General features: G+C 49.6%; 1 protein-coding gene across 3 annotated transcripts in view; it reads left to right on the top strand.

Annotated features, from left to right (window-relative positions):
- The window catches only part of GFRA1 (GDNF family receptor alpha 1), a 211,248-nt gene that overhangs the window by 143,037 nt on the left and 54,871 nt on the right, over window positions 1–13,340 (top strand). For all 3 annotated transcript variants that reach the window (XM_042908505.1, XM_042908506.1, XM_042908504.1), the window contains one exon: window positions 2,569–2,905. In XM_042908505.1, coding sequence (XP_042764439.1) covers window positions 2,569–2,905 — 337 coding nt within the window. The remainder of the gene's footprint in view (window positions 1–2,568; window positions 2,906–13,340) is intronic.

The following is a 13,340-nucleotide window of genomic DNA, read 5'->3' as shown; positions in this document are numbered from 1 at the left end:
AAAACAATGAAATGCTAAGTTAATAACATTAATTTAATGTAAGGGGTACTAGTTTTGTGGAAACTAAATTGGTTCTTACAATTGGAACATAGTTCTCTGTTTCAGCATGACTGCTTTGGAGGATAGCAGGCCTGGGTTCCTAGGTGTCCTGTGATGACTTAATTGTTCTGCCATTTTCTTCCACTTGAACTTACATGAACCATTTGTTCATATATCACTGGCTACGTCATTTCAGTATTAAGTACACCTCTGCGCCTCTATTCTTTTTAGCTAGAGATCACAAAGCACCATGCAATGCCAAGGCAAGTGGAAATGCAGGTGGTAAAATTATGTACCAATATCTAGCCTTAAGGGCCTAACCCGGAATACCCAGAATTTGGTCATATCAGTTTATTTTAGATTATCACTAAGAATGCGTCATTTAGAAATCTCCTGTGCAACTCTAGACCTTCGAGAATATGAATCACTGTTGCTGATGGGCCCAACAGCACGACATTAAAAGTCTGAAAAGCGGAAAAGGCTGGAAGTGTTACCGAGGCCTGTAGGCCCTGGTGATCCTGTCAGAGCACGTGGTGAATATTTCATTTCTTGAGTCCTGAGGAGTTAGCGTGTGAAAACAGGGGAGCCAGAGGGAAGCCGGTCTGGGAAGGTCAGGATGGAGAAAATGCACCAGGTGTGCTTGCTAAACCAGGGATGTATGTGCAGCCGCTGGCTTCTTGTGCTGCTCGCCCGACATGGGCTGGATGTCTTGTTTATTGCCTTTCACAGTAAATTTTTGGATTCAGGTGTCATAGCAGAGACGTGAACCTGAGGCATAATAGGGTTCTGCCTGGTGGTGCCACCGTATCATTTTGTGATTTCGGACTTTTGCGTCCAGGGATTTCTTAAAGCAAGACCCATCGTCAGTAAAACAGGAAGTGTTTTTCTTTCCCTGAAATGTTAGACTTGCCTTGTGTGCCGTGTCCCGGTTTACATTTAAAAAAAAAAACACATTGTAGTGAGAACGTTTACCATGAGATTTACCCTCTTAACACGCTGACCCTCGTAACTATAATACAGCACTGCCAACTGTAGGCACGAGGCCGCCCTGCGGATTTTTAGAACTTACTCGTATCGAAGACTTGATGCCCCTTGAATAACAACTCCCCGTTTCCCCCTCCTCCAGCCCCTGGCCACTACCATCGTACTGTCTGTTTCTCTGAGCCTGAGTGTTTTAGAAACCTTGTAAGTGGAATCATGCAACGGTTGTCCTGCTGTGACTGGCTTATTTCACTTAGGATAATGTCCTCAGGGTTCATCCCTGTTGCCACCTAAGGCAGGATTTCCTTCTTTGTGTAAGGTTGAATAACATTCCATGTGCCCTTTGGACGTGTACTAAATGCACCACTCTGTCTTTTAGACCCACCCAACCCAACGGACCCCTTCTCCTCTCTTGTCAGTTCTCTGACCTCTTGCAATTTCCCAAATGCCTTCATGGCTCCCATCAACTGGGGCACAAAGAGAATGAAGGGGGAACGCAAGCAGGGGCTGAATAAGGCCTGAGCAGGAACTTGCTGGAGGAGGGGCAGGGGGCAGGGCTCCCACAACCAGCTTCATTTCCTTTGTCTACTCATCTTTTGACTTGTCCATTGGGCCTGGCCCTGCCAGTCCACCTGGCTACTGCAGTGGGCCTGGCCTCCCCCGTGCTCTCTGTCCAGGCCGCACCGTGGGCAGCTTGGCAGTGGACAGCTCTGTTTTCTCTGAGCATGAGCAGAAAGGGTTTGGGCAGAAGGCAACGTATGTTTTGTGAGATTCCCAAAGCCTATGTTTGGAAGCCCATTGAAATTCCATCCAGAATACTAGCTGAATTTTTCTAATCTGCAGCCTCAAGACCCGTAGATCCCACATTTTGTGTGTGGCAAGTTAAGTGGTAATTGAGGTTTGCAAATTTTCACGTAATTTGTTCTGGTTTTCTTCCAATGGCCTGTGAGCTAGAACTTAAATACAACCTCGTCGTAGCCGCTTCTTCCTGTTTAGGGAGCTGGCATAATATTTTGTCTTCTAGGCTCAAATAACCATGTAATTACTCTGTAATCATATAGTAATTAGCATGTACTATATGCATTTATTACATAATTATATTCCTGGAGGAATTGCATGGCAATTATACTTACATTCAGCATATCATTTTATATACTGCATAATGAACAAGTATATAATTTGTTGCTTTTTTCTTTTCTCCTAATTTCAGTTTACCGACCAGGAGCTGGAAACTTATTCTCCTGTTGCCTTGTTTACACGTAGTCAGGCAGGTGCCTAAGCAACCTTCCCTCGTTTGGCCTCGCTCCGTACCGCCTAATTATGCATCTGAGGGAGCACTAGGGACCTGTGGGCTGCCCTGGGTCCCCAGCCTTGGCACACCTTCTATTTTCTCCTTGTCGTGAACTCATTACCTATTCGCTTCAAAACACAGAGTTGATCAGACCTCGCCGCAGCGCCAGGGAAGAGGCCGGATCTCGGTGAAGACAGGCGGTGTGCGTGGCCAGGCGCCCGGCACTGCGATCACACCTGCCTTTCTCTCCTTTGCAGTGGAGCACGTTCCCAAAGGGAACAACTGCCTGGACGCCGCCAAGGCCTGTAACCTCGACGACACCTGTAAGAAGTACAGGTCCGCGTACATCACCCCGTGCACCACCAGCATGTCCAACGAGGTCTGCAACCGGCGCAAGTGCCACAAGGCCCTGCGGCAGTTCTTCGACAAGGTTCCGGCCAAGCACAGCTACGGAATGCTCTTCTGCTCCTGCCGGGACATCGCGTGCACGGAGCGGAGGCGGCAGACCATCGTGCCCGTGTGCTCCTACGAGGAGAGGGAGAAACCCAACTGCCTGACTTTGCAGGACTCGTGCAAGACGAATTACATCTGCAGGTAAGCGGGCTCCGGCAGCCGGGTGATTAACGAGCCAGCGAGGAGAACCTTTGTGGCGGCTTCGGTGGCCAAGCTCCTGTTTTCTGAGTTTCAGAAACGGGAGGGGGGATGGGTGAGGCTGAGGGGAGGGCAGGCGGTGGACCGGATTGGCCAGAAACTGACCTCTGCGTTGACACAGGGTTTTTCAGAAGCTGGTCAGGAAGGTTCCTCTCGTTAACCTGGGGAAAGCTTTGAGAGGTGCTTAGTAAGCACAGAGGGTCACCTGAGGCCAGGTGACTTAAAGGCTTGTGCTGGCTCAGCAAAGCTCTGAGCTGCTTCCAAGGATCTTAACGGGTTAATTGGGTCAGGGGAGGGGTGGGCTGCAGATATGGGGGCTCTTGACTGTCAAGGTCTGAAATCTGGGAGAGACCAGTGAGAGGCACTGTGTCCAGCCCTGAAGAGAACTTCCAGAATGCCTGGGTCTGTTCTGGGCCGTTGCATCATCCCTGCGGCTAAGAAAAGCGGGCACCCTCTTGTTCGGTCATGCTTCTGGATCTCAACCCGCATCAGAACCCTCTGCTAAGCCCTGCCTTGTTGCTGAAAACAGTACCTTCCTTTTCCTTTTTGGCCACATCGTTCATTTATTTTAATGTCTGAAGGAATCCACGAACACATTCTCCGTGTTAAAAAAAAAATAACAAGGAATAAAGAATTAGGTAGCTGCCCCCTCCCCTCTGCTCCCACTTGCCCTCAGCTGCCACTGTCAACAATTCGATGTGTGTCCTTCTAGAACTTAGGGTTGCATTCAGTTGCTGATGGATGCAGGCAGATTTTGATAAGCAGAGACCTGAGTCTTTGCAGCCTGAGGCGATGATAGTGTTGCCTTCAGACGTGCAGGCTGGATCCCGGGCTGGAGGTGCGGACGGGGCGTCATTTTGACGACAGGTTCAGTGTATCCCCAGGGTAGAGCCAGGAGCCTCCAAACACCATCTCTGACAAAATCCTGTGCACTCAACAAATGTTCACAGGTGGGCAAGGAGATCAGAGTGTGACTGTGTACTTGTTTTCTTATAGGCTCTCCATTTCTAAAGAGCAGAGAGCAACGGTGGAGGCAGGGGGGATGTCATATTTTGAAGATACTGGTGAGCTGAGTTTCTGGCCAGTTTTAGTCTGATAGAATGACAGCCCATTCTTCGCTTAAACTAGTTCCAATAGTGACCAAAGACAATTAAAAATCCTCATTATCTGCAGGATTCCTCCCATGCTGAAGGTTTTTCTGGAAGTAATGTCTTTCCACTTGTTGTTGTTATTGTTGGGAGCAGGTGATTTGCCGTGTGGGAAGAATGTAGATGACCCTTTGTGCCCTGGGATGAGCCAGGTGCTCCCACAGTGCACTTCTCCAAGGACTCTCTCACTCCGAGGCCTCAGCTCCCCTGAGATTTTCTTAGCTATCGGCTAGAAGCAGGGACACATTTTGCTAGAAGGAAGGGGCAGAGCCTGTGTCCAGCCATAACCTGGGGAAGCTGGTCAGCCAGGGAGTAGAAGACCTCCCTGCAGGAGATGAATGTAGCTGAGGAGCAAGGCACAGGGAAGAAGCTGTAAGAGCTGGTTGGGAGAGAGCAGAGATTAATTTTTTTTTAAGTTTATTTATTTATTCTGAGAGAGAGAGAGAAAGACGGAATGTGAGTGGGAGAGAGTCAGATCGAGAGAGAGAAAAAGCAGGCATGTCAGCATGGAGCCTGACGTGGGGCTCGAACCCAGAACTGTGAGATCATGACCTGAGCTGAAACCAAGAGTTGGACTCTTAACCGACTGAGCCACCCAGGCGCCCCAGGAGCAGAGATTCTGAACTGAGCCTCCTGCGAAGACTCCCGGATCTGAAACTCAAGTTCCTGTGCCCCCTTTAGTCTTCAAACAGAAGAGATCCTTCTTCTGGGTGCTGGACTTGGCTGAAAGCCAGCCAGCTACAGCTCCTCCACAGTAGATGTTACTACTCTACAGTAGATGTTACTGGTGTTCTCTGATGGGTCCAAGCCAGGTGGCCTCAAGACAGGAAGCCGTATGGGGAGGGCGCGGAGCTGTGGGCGAGCCCAGCGAGCCGTGGCCGGGAGGTGGGAGAGGCGGGTGATGATGGAGACTTCCCTTATCATTGTGAGGTTTGTCTGGCAAGCTCCGCAGGAGATCTGTGACCTCTCCTGCACAGGCTGAGAGCCCATCCTGAGCCCATTGCCTGGCCTGCTCTTCTCAATGTAGAGAATCCTTGGAGAGCTGGTGTGAATTACCCAAGTGGGATTGCTTTTCTGCTGAGCTGTAGTGAGAAATAGCTGGAAATTTGGGAACTTGGGGCGTTCTGGGGGAGATGGCAGAAGGAACGTGCAGAGAGCAGGGGTCTCAGACTGATCTACTGAGAAAGTTCCAGGAATTATTTGTGTTTTGAGACAGCCTCAGCAGCAGAGAGTGGCCTCAGCGGAATGGGGCAGAAATGTACGGGGGGAACAGCGGGGACAGTCCTGCCTAATAACTGACGGTGCCCCGTCACACCAAGGTGGGGGGTGCAGTGACCGCGGCTGCCATGCAGTGGGGCGGTGGCCTGAATAACTGAAGGCTCTTTGGAAATCCAGATGCCGGATGACCCAGGGGCCCTACCAAGTGAAATTTGTCTCAGTGGGAACTGATGGGCTTTGTAGCCTGTCTTGAGTCTTCCCTGGGAAGGTGAATCAGCAACTTCCCCGGTGGTACCCATCGCTAAGTTATTTAGCCTATAATTTCTTTCCAGAGCCTCGACTTCTTACTGAGGACTACCTCCTCCCTGTCAGATGTGGTAAATGTAATTTAAGCTGCTGGGGAGACTAGGGGTGTTTTCTTTCATCAGATTTTATTAATCTTGTCTTTAATTTATGCCTTCTTTCCGTCTCTCCTCCGTCCGTCCTGATGAGGCCCTTGTAGTTACTACTGCCCAGAGCAGCAGCTGGTACTCCCAGGAGCTGGGGCTGCCTCGGGGTTTCGCGTTACAGGTACCCTGACCCTTACCCACTCAGAGAGAGGGAGGCACCGCGGATAGGCTGACTTAAGACCTCCTTGAAGTATTCCCAAAGGAAAGGGACAGCGACAGGAGAAATTGCTTCCTAAAAACAGTTTTCTTTGAAAGCTCACACTTTTCAAATGCTCCGTTTCCATCTCTACATCGGCGGCTGTCAGAGCTGCTCTGGATCATTAAAACTCCCCTGCACTTAATAGTTTCCAACTCGAGGCACACGGGCTCCTTCCGCCCGGGTCCAGCGGTGCCTCTGCACAAAACCCGTCTCTCTCCTGCCCTGTGCCTTCAAACAGACGAGTCGCAACTTGAGCCTTCCCTTTTGACTCTTTTCTTTTTTTTCCTTTCCCTTTTAGAGAAGCTGACCGGTTCCTTTCCTCTTGGGGTGGTTGGGGCCTCCAAGCTCGTCTACAGAAAAGCAAACGCAGAGGTATTATGAGGAGGGCGTGATGAAAGTTAAAAGGCTCACCTTCTTCCCCTGAAGCACATTGCCTCCCTTGCCAGTTGACCCTCTGATTCCTTTCCTTGGTACCTGGAAAGCCAGGAAAAGAGGGAGCTTAAGGCTACTGAGCAGCTCACCGCCTGTGGCTCTCGGTGCTGCCTCATGGTGTCGCTGTTGAGAACGACCTGGAGGAGGCTGGGTGGTTTGGTGGCTGTGCCCTTCTTGGGCCATTCTGCACAAGCCATAAAGGTGCTGCGTCCTGGGGCACCAGGGGAACTTTGTTCCTACTCAGTATATAACCAGTTTCCCAAAGCATTGACATTGTGCCCTGGGGGTGGGGCCCTAACAGGTTCCAGCCAGAGCCAGCCCACCGAGTTAAACATGTTGTATCTGAGACTTTTCGCTTCACCGGAAGTATGTTTGGAAGTGAATGTTGCATTCCTTCTTTCCTCCCTTCCTCCCTTCCTCCCTCCCTTCCTCCCTCTCTTCCTGCCTCCCTTCCTCCCTTCCTCCCTGGCTGCGAGATCTAGTACCGTTGTCTGTAGGCACAGTGTGCTATAGCAGATCTCTAAAACTCATTCATCTCGTGTAACTGAAATTTATACATAACTGATTAGCAGCATCCTGCTTCCCCCCCCCCCCATCTCTCAGCACCCGTAATTCTGTTCTTTGCTTCCATGCGTTTGATGATTTTAGGTACCTCGTATAAGAGATATCATGCAGTATGTGTCCTTCTGTGACTGGCTTATTTCGCTTAGCATAAATTCCTCCAGGTTCATCTATGTTGTCACGCATTGTGGAAGCTCCTTCTTTTTAAGGTGAAATAGTGGTTGGTCAAGGATATCTCATTCCTTCCAGAAAGATTCTGATAATGCTGAAGCTCAGAAGAGAGAGGGTATCAGGGCCTCCGAGCCCTCTGATCCCAAGGATTTCGTGGGGCCCGGCAGGAGATCTGTTCACTCCCCTGGGACCCTGGCTCTGTGCCCCCATAGTTTCCAGGAGTGGTGGCTTTGATCAAGTCACCAGGTATATGGTTCTGTCTTTCCCCAGGGACTGAGGATTCTATAATTATGTCCTGGAGGCCTGGTTTTTGTTTTGTTTGTTTTTAGCAGAACCAGGAAGGCCTCTCAGGTACAGTTCCAGAGGAACAGCATATGTAATTTTCAAAATACTGCCCTAGCCAGCACCACTTTTTCACCCTGGGGCTGACTGTGTTATACTTCGAGGAGATGTGTTGTTGTTAATCTATTAACTGGACAACCGGAGAACACATCACAAAACCGCGCAGCAGATTTCTGCTCCAGTAGCTTACTTGGGCTGACAGTGTTAGTGCACCTTTAAAAGGTGAGGAGTGTTTCATTTGCCTGGAATCAGATCTCCTTCCCACCACACACCGTGGTTCTCAGAAATCAAGGACATCCTCCACTGCTTCGGCTGCATTCCCGAGTTGAAAACTGGATTCTGTATTACTGTATCTGGGCTTGTCTTGACATGCGGCAAACACAGGAGAAAATGGCTCAAAGGATAATTAATGCCTAAAACTAGATGGGTAGATTAATTTGGTACTTAATTTTATTTTACGCTGATTCATTCACAAGTGGAAATCAGCAATTAGACAATGCAAACTTTTGAACCATGGAAAGAAAGGTTCGGGAATATGAGAAAATACAAGTAAAACATTTTCCAGTTCATTTGAGCAGTTTTTACTTCAAATGATTACATGGGTGTCTTTAGCAATGCATTCGGAGTGCCGAACGGCTAGGTTTTTAATGTGCCCCCACCTGCTCGAGCAGCCTGCCGCCCAGCCTGTGTGCTGGGAGCCCCCTGGACCCTTGAGGGGGAGCTCCTGTGTGCAGGCAGCAGATTGATCAGGATCCTGAGAAGAGCAAGGATGTCCTCCAAAATCCGCTGCCACATTCTTTGACCCCAGCTTCCTGTTGGGTCTTCCAGGCCCCCACCACCCCCAGCCTGTGCACTGAGGAAGCCAGTGGCCGTTCAGCACCAGCTAAGCCTCATCCGGGCCTCACCATCGTCTGGGCTCACAGGGGCAACCCGAGCTGTGAATCAGGCGAGAGCCTGCTACAACTTGCTCTATCTTGTCACCTCGTATCTCTTTCCTTATCTCTCTTTTGGCAGAGGCCGGTGTGGAGCCATTTGTCTGCCACTGCTGGAGCCTGTCGCTAAAAAATGCCTGTCTAGATTTACATCCCATTCTCTGTCTCTCCAGCCAGCCCCTTCCCTGTGCCTGCCCAAAGCTCGGAGTCCCTGCTTCAGTTCCTTTGCTCCTTCCTTCACCTGCCCATGTCCTCACCAGACTCACTTTTGCCATTCTTGGCCCCGAGACAGAAAGAATCACAGACTCCTTTCTTTATATTTGCACATTCTGTCAGTTATTAGATACATGTGGACACATGGAGTCTTGGCATCAGAACCGTCTTTTACCATCTTTGAATTCGTGAAAGTGAGTAGAAGAGAGATGGAATGCAGTCTGCCCAGGAAGCCCAAAGAAAGAGCCCCCTATTTCTTTGGGGAAGGAGGTGTCATCGCGGAGGGTCTCAGGAGCCAAGGGCATCATGGGAGAGAAGCAGGGAAAGTCAAGCAGAAGGAAGGCCCTGGGTTTGGGGATGATACAGTGATAGAGGTGGGAGGTATGGGCCTGGAGACTCTCCTGGAGGGAGAAAAATCAGTGTGATATAAAGGCAAGGGGTTGGGAACCTCCAGTGCCATGTTGAAGTATTGACTTTGTCCATCGAAGCTTTATGAGGGGAGAGAAACATGGGCAGCTGAGCCTCAAAGGGCTTCTGGGTTGTAGGGTGGAGGAGAATCAGCTTGGGAAGAGTCCAGGGAGCAGGTGGGAGATTCTTGGGGTGGACTGGAGGAGAGGTGACCAAGAGAACAGAATGATAGTTGGAAAACTTGAGGCACCATGGAAGGGAGGACTTGAGGATTTGCTGAGCACCTGGCATAGACAGAGGCTAATGTGGGTCTCTGCAACCTGGTGGCCTGGCAGATGATGGTGCTAGTAGCCAGGATGGGGAACAGAAGAAGGAGGGATGGACTTGTCTCTTGAGTTAGAGGTTGGGGAAGAAGACCATGAATGGTTTGGGCCATGCTGTGTTTGACACTTTCATGACTCTTTCGGTCCATGAGAGAAACCTAACTTAAGCTTCTAGGGCATTAACTCATAGGACTGGGAAGGCAGGGTCATTGAACACGACCAGAACGGAGGGCACCGTGTCACTAGCACTGCACTGTTACCTCGCTGCTCCCTCGGCCTGCATTTTTCTCCTGTCCTGTTTCTCCACGAGTGCTGCCACCCGCGAGTCCAGGCACATATCCTATAATCTCATAGTTAAAGACAGACAGATGCTTCCCCACTGCAACCTGTTAGAAAAATTCCATTTAAGGACTTTGATTGGCCTTGGTTGTGGCATGTGCCCATCCCTGGCCCAGCCGCTGAGGTGAGAGGGGATGTATACTTTGACCCACTGGAAGCCACGGTCAGCAGAGTCTACTACTAGAGGCAGGGAAGGAGTGGCTAAGCTCAGAAGAAACCACATGGGGTCTGCAGTGCACAAGGATGTCTGTGTTCTGCATGGAGATGAAAGGTTCCTACAGCCAGGCACTTAGAGGTAAAGGCACAGTCCTTTCAGTGGCCCCAAAGTCCCACAGGAACTGTCCCTTTGCCCTTGTCTTTCTGGCCTCTTCTCCAGCTATCCTGTCTTGGATGTCTCTGCTTCCTCGAATGCACCAGGCAGGTCCCGCCCCTAGACCTTTGTTCTAGCTGTTCCCTCTGCTATAACCACTCTTTCTCCAGATGCTCCCAAACTCCCACACCTCCAACTCTCCTTAAATCTCATTTTAATGAGGCTTGCACCACCTCCTATTTAATGCTGTGTGTCCCCTGCACATTCCCAACCTTATTTTGCTCTCCTTTTTCAAAGCACTGATCACCTTCTAACACATTATGCAGTTTACTTATTTGTTTTGATTATTGTTTTCCTCTTCACTGTTTTCCACTTCATTGTTTTCCACTTCAACTGTGGATAGAAGTTCCACAGTTAGGATAGATCTATGATACATCCTAAGTGCCCAAAACTGTGCCCAGGAAAATACCCTGTTCTTACTAAATGTTTGCTGGATAGGTAAATGAATGGATACATTTAAAACATGAATGGGTCTCAGACAAGGGGCTAGGAGTAGATTTTAGAATGATCAACACAGAGGTTGTTGAAGATACATCATAGGATTTATTTCCCAGGGAAAGGTGGTGAAAAGAGAAATAGAAAATAGACCAAAGACTGAACCTTACGAACACAAGGTTTATGGTAAACATGTCTAAAGAGACGTTATAGAGATTAGAAGTTAGAGAGTTGGAAAACCAAGCAAAGTCCTCTGCAAATCTGAGGGAAAACAGAATTTTAGGAAGAAAAGTGTGGTGAGCATGGGTGTCAGTCACTTGGAGGCAAAAGGAGTAGAACTCAGAGTAACACTGGTTTGAACACAGGAAATCTGTCCATACACCCAACCACTGTTTGTCCATCCATCCATCCATCCATCTACCCACCCACCTATCTGTCCATCCATCCATGCATCTACCCACCTGTCTCTCTATCAACCCACCTGTCTATCCATCCATCCACCCACCTGTCTGACCATCCATCCATCCATCCATCCATGCATTTGCCCATCCATCCACCCACTCTCTGTCCATTTATCCGTTCATCCATCTGTGCATCCACCCACCCATCTGTGCCTCCATGCGTCCACCCACCCATCTGTCCATCCATCCATCCATCCATCCACCCATCCATCCATCCATCCAACTGGCCAGCAGTTATTGTGCTGGGAGTGAAAACCCAGCTTCTCACCTATAGTGCAGCAAGGAAGGCAGGCACACATCCAGTCATTACAGGCTGGCGTGGTAGTCTGTGGCCAGGAAGATAGAAAGTGCTACGGGAGAACAGAGTGAGAACAAAGGTGAGAACAGCTCACTCAGAGTGGTGGGTCAGTACAGCTTCCTAGAGGAGCTGCCATCTGGGCTGGAAGGATGTGCAGCCTGGGAGAGAGGAGCGTGGCACTGATGGGACAGGGGCCCAGGCCCGTGGGTGTGAGGAAGGTGCGATGTAAGCAACAACCCAGTCACCACGCTTTGATGATAAGCAGCACTGAGAACGCTGCGTAAGTGTGGTCTCTAATCTGCCCAGCTGCCTTGCGGGGGGACAAGGCAGCCCATGGGCTCCAAGGCAGCCCATGGAGCAATGAGCCCAGGGATGGCCCAGCTCCTGCATGGGGGAGGTGGGGGTCAACTGGGTCTTGCTAACTCGAAAACCTGGTTTCCGTCATTTTTTTCCAAATGATTGTCTTTCGTGACAAGAATACAATGTTCTCACACTGTTCAGCCTTACTGCCTTTAGTTCCAGACAAGCAGAATGATAATTCCGGCCAGCCTCTGAATCTAGACACTCTTCATGGCTCAGTAACTAAGACAGCATCAATTTTAAAGACAGTTTTAGCAGACAGTGAGGACATAATGTCCGTCAGAACCCCCTAGCATCATTTAAAGAAAAATCTACTCAGGTAATACATGCTCATTAAGCTCTTACTTTATCTAATTTCCTTTTGAGCACTCGTTGCTTATTACAGGGAGCTTTCTCTGTGACAGCTTACTGATGACAAGAGTTGTTTCTACAGGTAGGAGAAAAATCCTCTTGTACCACACTGGTTTGTTCTGTTGTTGTTGTTGTTGTTGTTGTTGTTGTTGTTGTTGTTGTTAACTCAATCATTCACTCAGGGCGCATTTATTGAGCACAGTCTGTTTGGCCTCGAGGGTCTCGATGTGTGAGTCATGTGCCTGTCACCCAGTAGCTCCCGCTTAACCTGGTCGTACTCCATAAGTCCCTGCCAAACTGTCATTCCTCAACCCTCACCTACCCCAAGGCAGCAGAAATCAGGGACCTGGCTGTGTACCTCACGGGAGATGAATTCTTTGCTGTCACAGAGTGACAGCGAGCTCTAAATAATCCATGGTTATGTCACCAGGTTGGGGTCACCCAGGTGTTTGCCTTCCTACCTTCCCCCTGCCCTGTGGCCGTGTCATTAATCAGAGGAAAACCTCCATCTTGTGAATAGCGTCATGACCACAGCACTGGTAAAAATGGTGGATGAGAGATGTGGAGGCCTTCTCGGAAGTGCTGAAGTCGGGATGGGTGGGAAGGCCCTAGAGGTCAGCTGCTGGCAGCTGAGAGGAGCCCCAAACGATCCCCTCTGCTGCTTTGTGAGGCTTGTTCCTCTTCAAAGGGGACCCTCCTGTTCTGCCCAGCAGCCATTTCACATACTAAGCCCGTGAAGTTCACAGGCAAGCAAACTGGCTTTCTCCTCGAGCCCACCTAAAGCCAACCACACAGATTTTATGATCTCTTTCTTTTTTAACTCCAAAGGAAAGGGTTGCTTCCATTTCATACAGCTCTTTTTGCAAACAGTTTTATCCACTGAGCAAAGAATGGGAAAGGGGAGACCTCAGTGTTCCCGGGGGGCTACGCTCTCATCCAGACCAATAAGTTTTTGGGGTCCAAGGGCATCCTATGCTGACCAGCCTGCTGGCCCCATAAGCTGAGGCTGTTACCTCTCTGTCCTTGCCGTCCACAGGAGACAAGGTTTCTGTTAGTCATGCACAGTTTGCACTTGACAGAAGTACCCACGGTCCGTGACCCAGAGCAGTCTCATTTCTGTGTGAGGAAATCTGCCCCCTCGTTTGCGGGGGAGCTATAGTGTATGACTCGCGCCTGGGTCTCATAGCCCGGCTTGGAGCCCTGCTCCGCCCAGGAGACCCCAGATCCCCACTCAGGCATCACCCCAAGTTAGGTATCCCACAGTCACATTGGCATTTACATTTCTATGGGGTATTTCCAACTCAGTGAATGGGAAATCGCTCTGTAATTTCCAAAAGCAATTAATTAGGCAGAAAATTTCGCATCCAA

This window comes from Panthera leo, chromosome D2 (assembly GCF_018350215.1).
Source record: "Panthera leo isolate Ple1 chromosome D2, P.leo_Ple1_pat1.1, whole genome shotgun sequence".
Classification (NCBI taxonomy): domain Eukaryota; kingdom Metazoa; phylum Chordata; class Mammalia; order Carnivora; family Felidae; genus Panthera; species Panthera leo.
The sequence above is the reverse complement of the archived record's forward strand: the minus strand, read 5'-3'. Positions and strand labels throughout refer to the sequence as shown.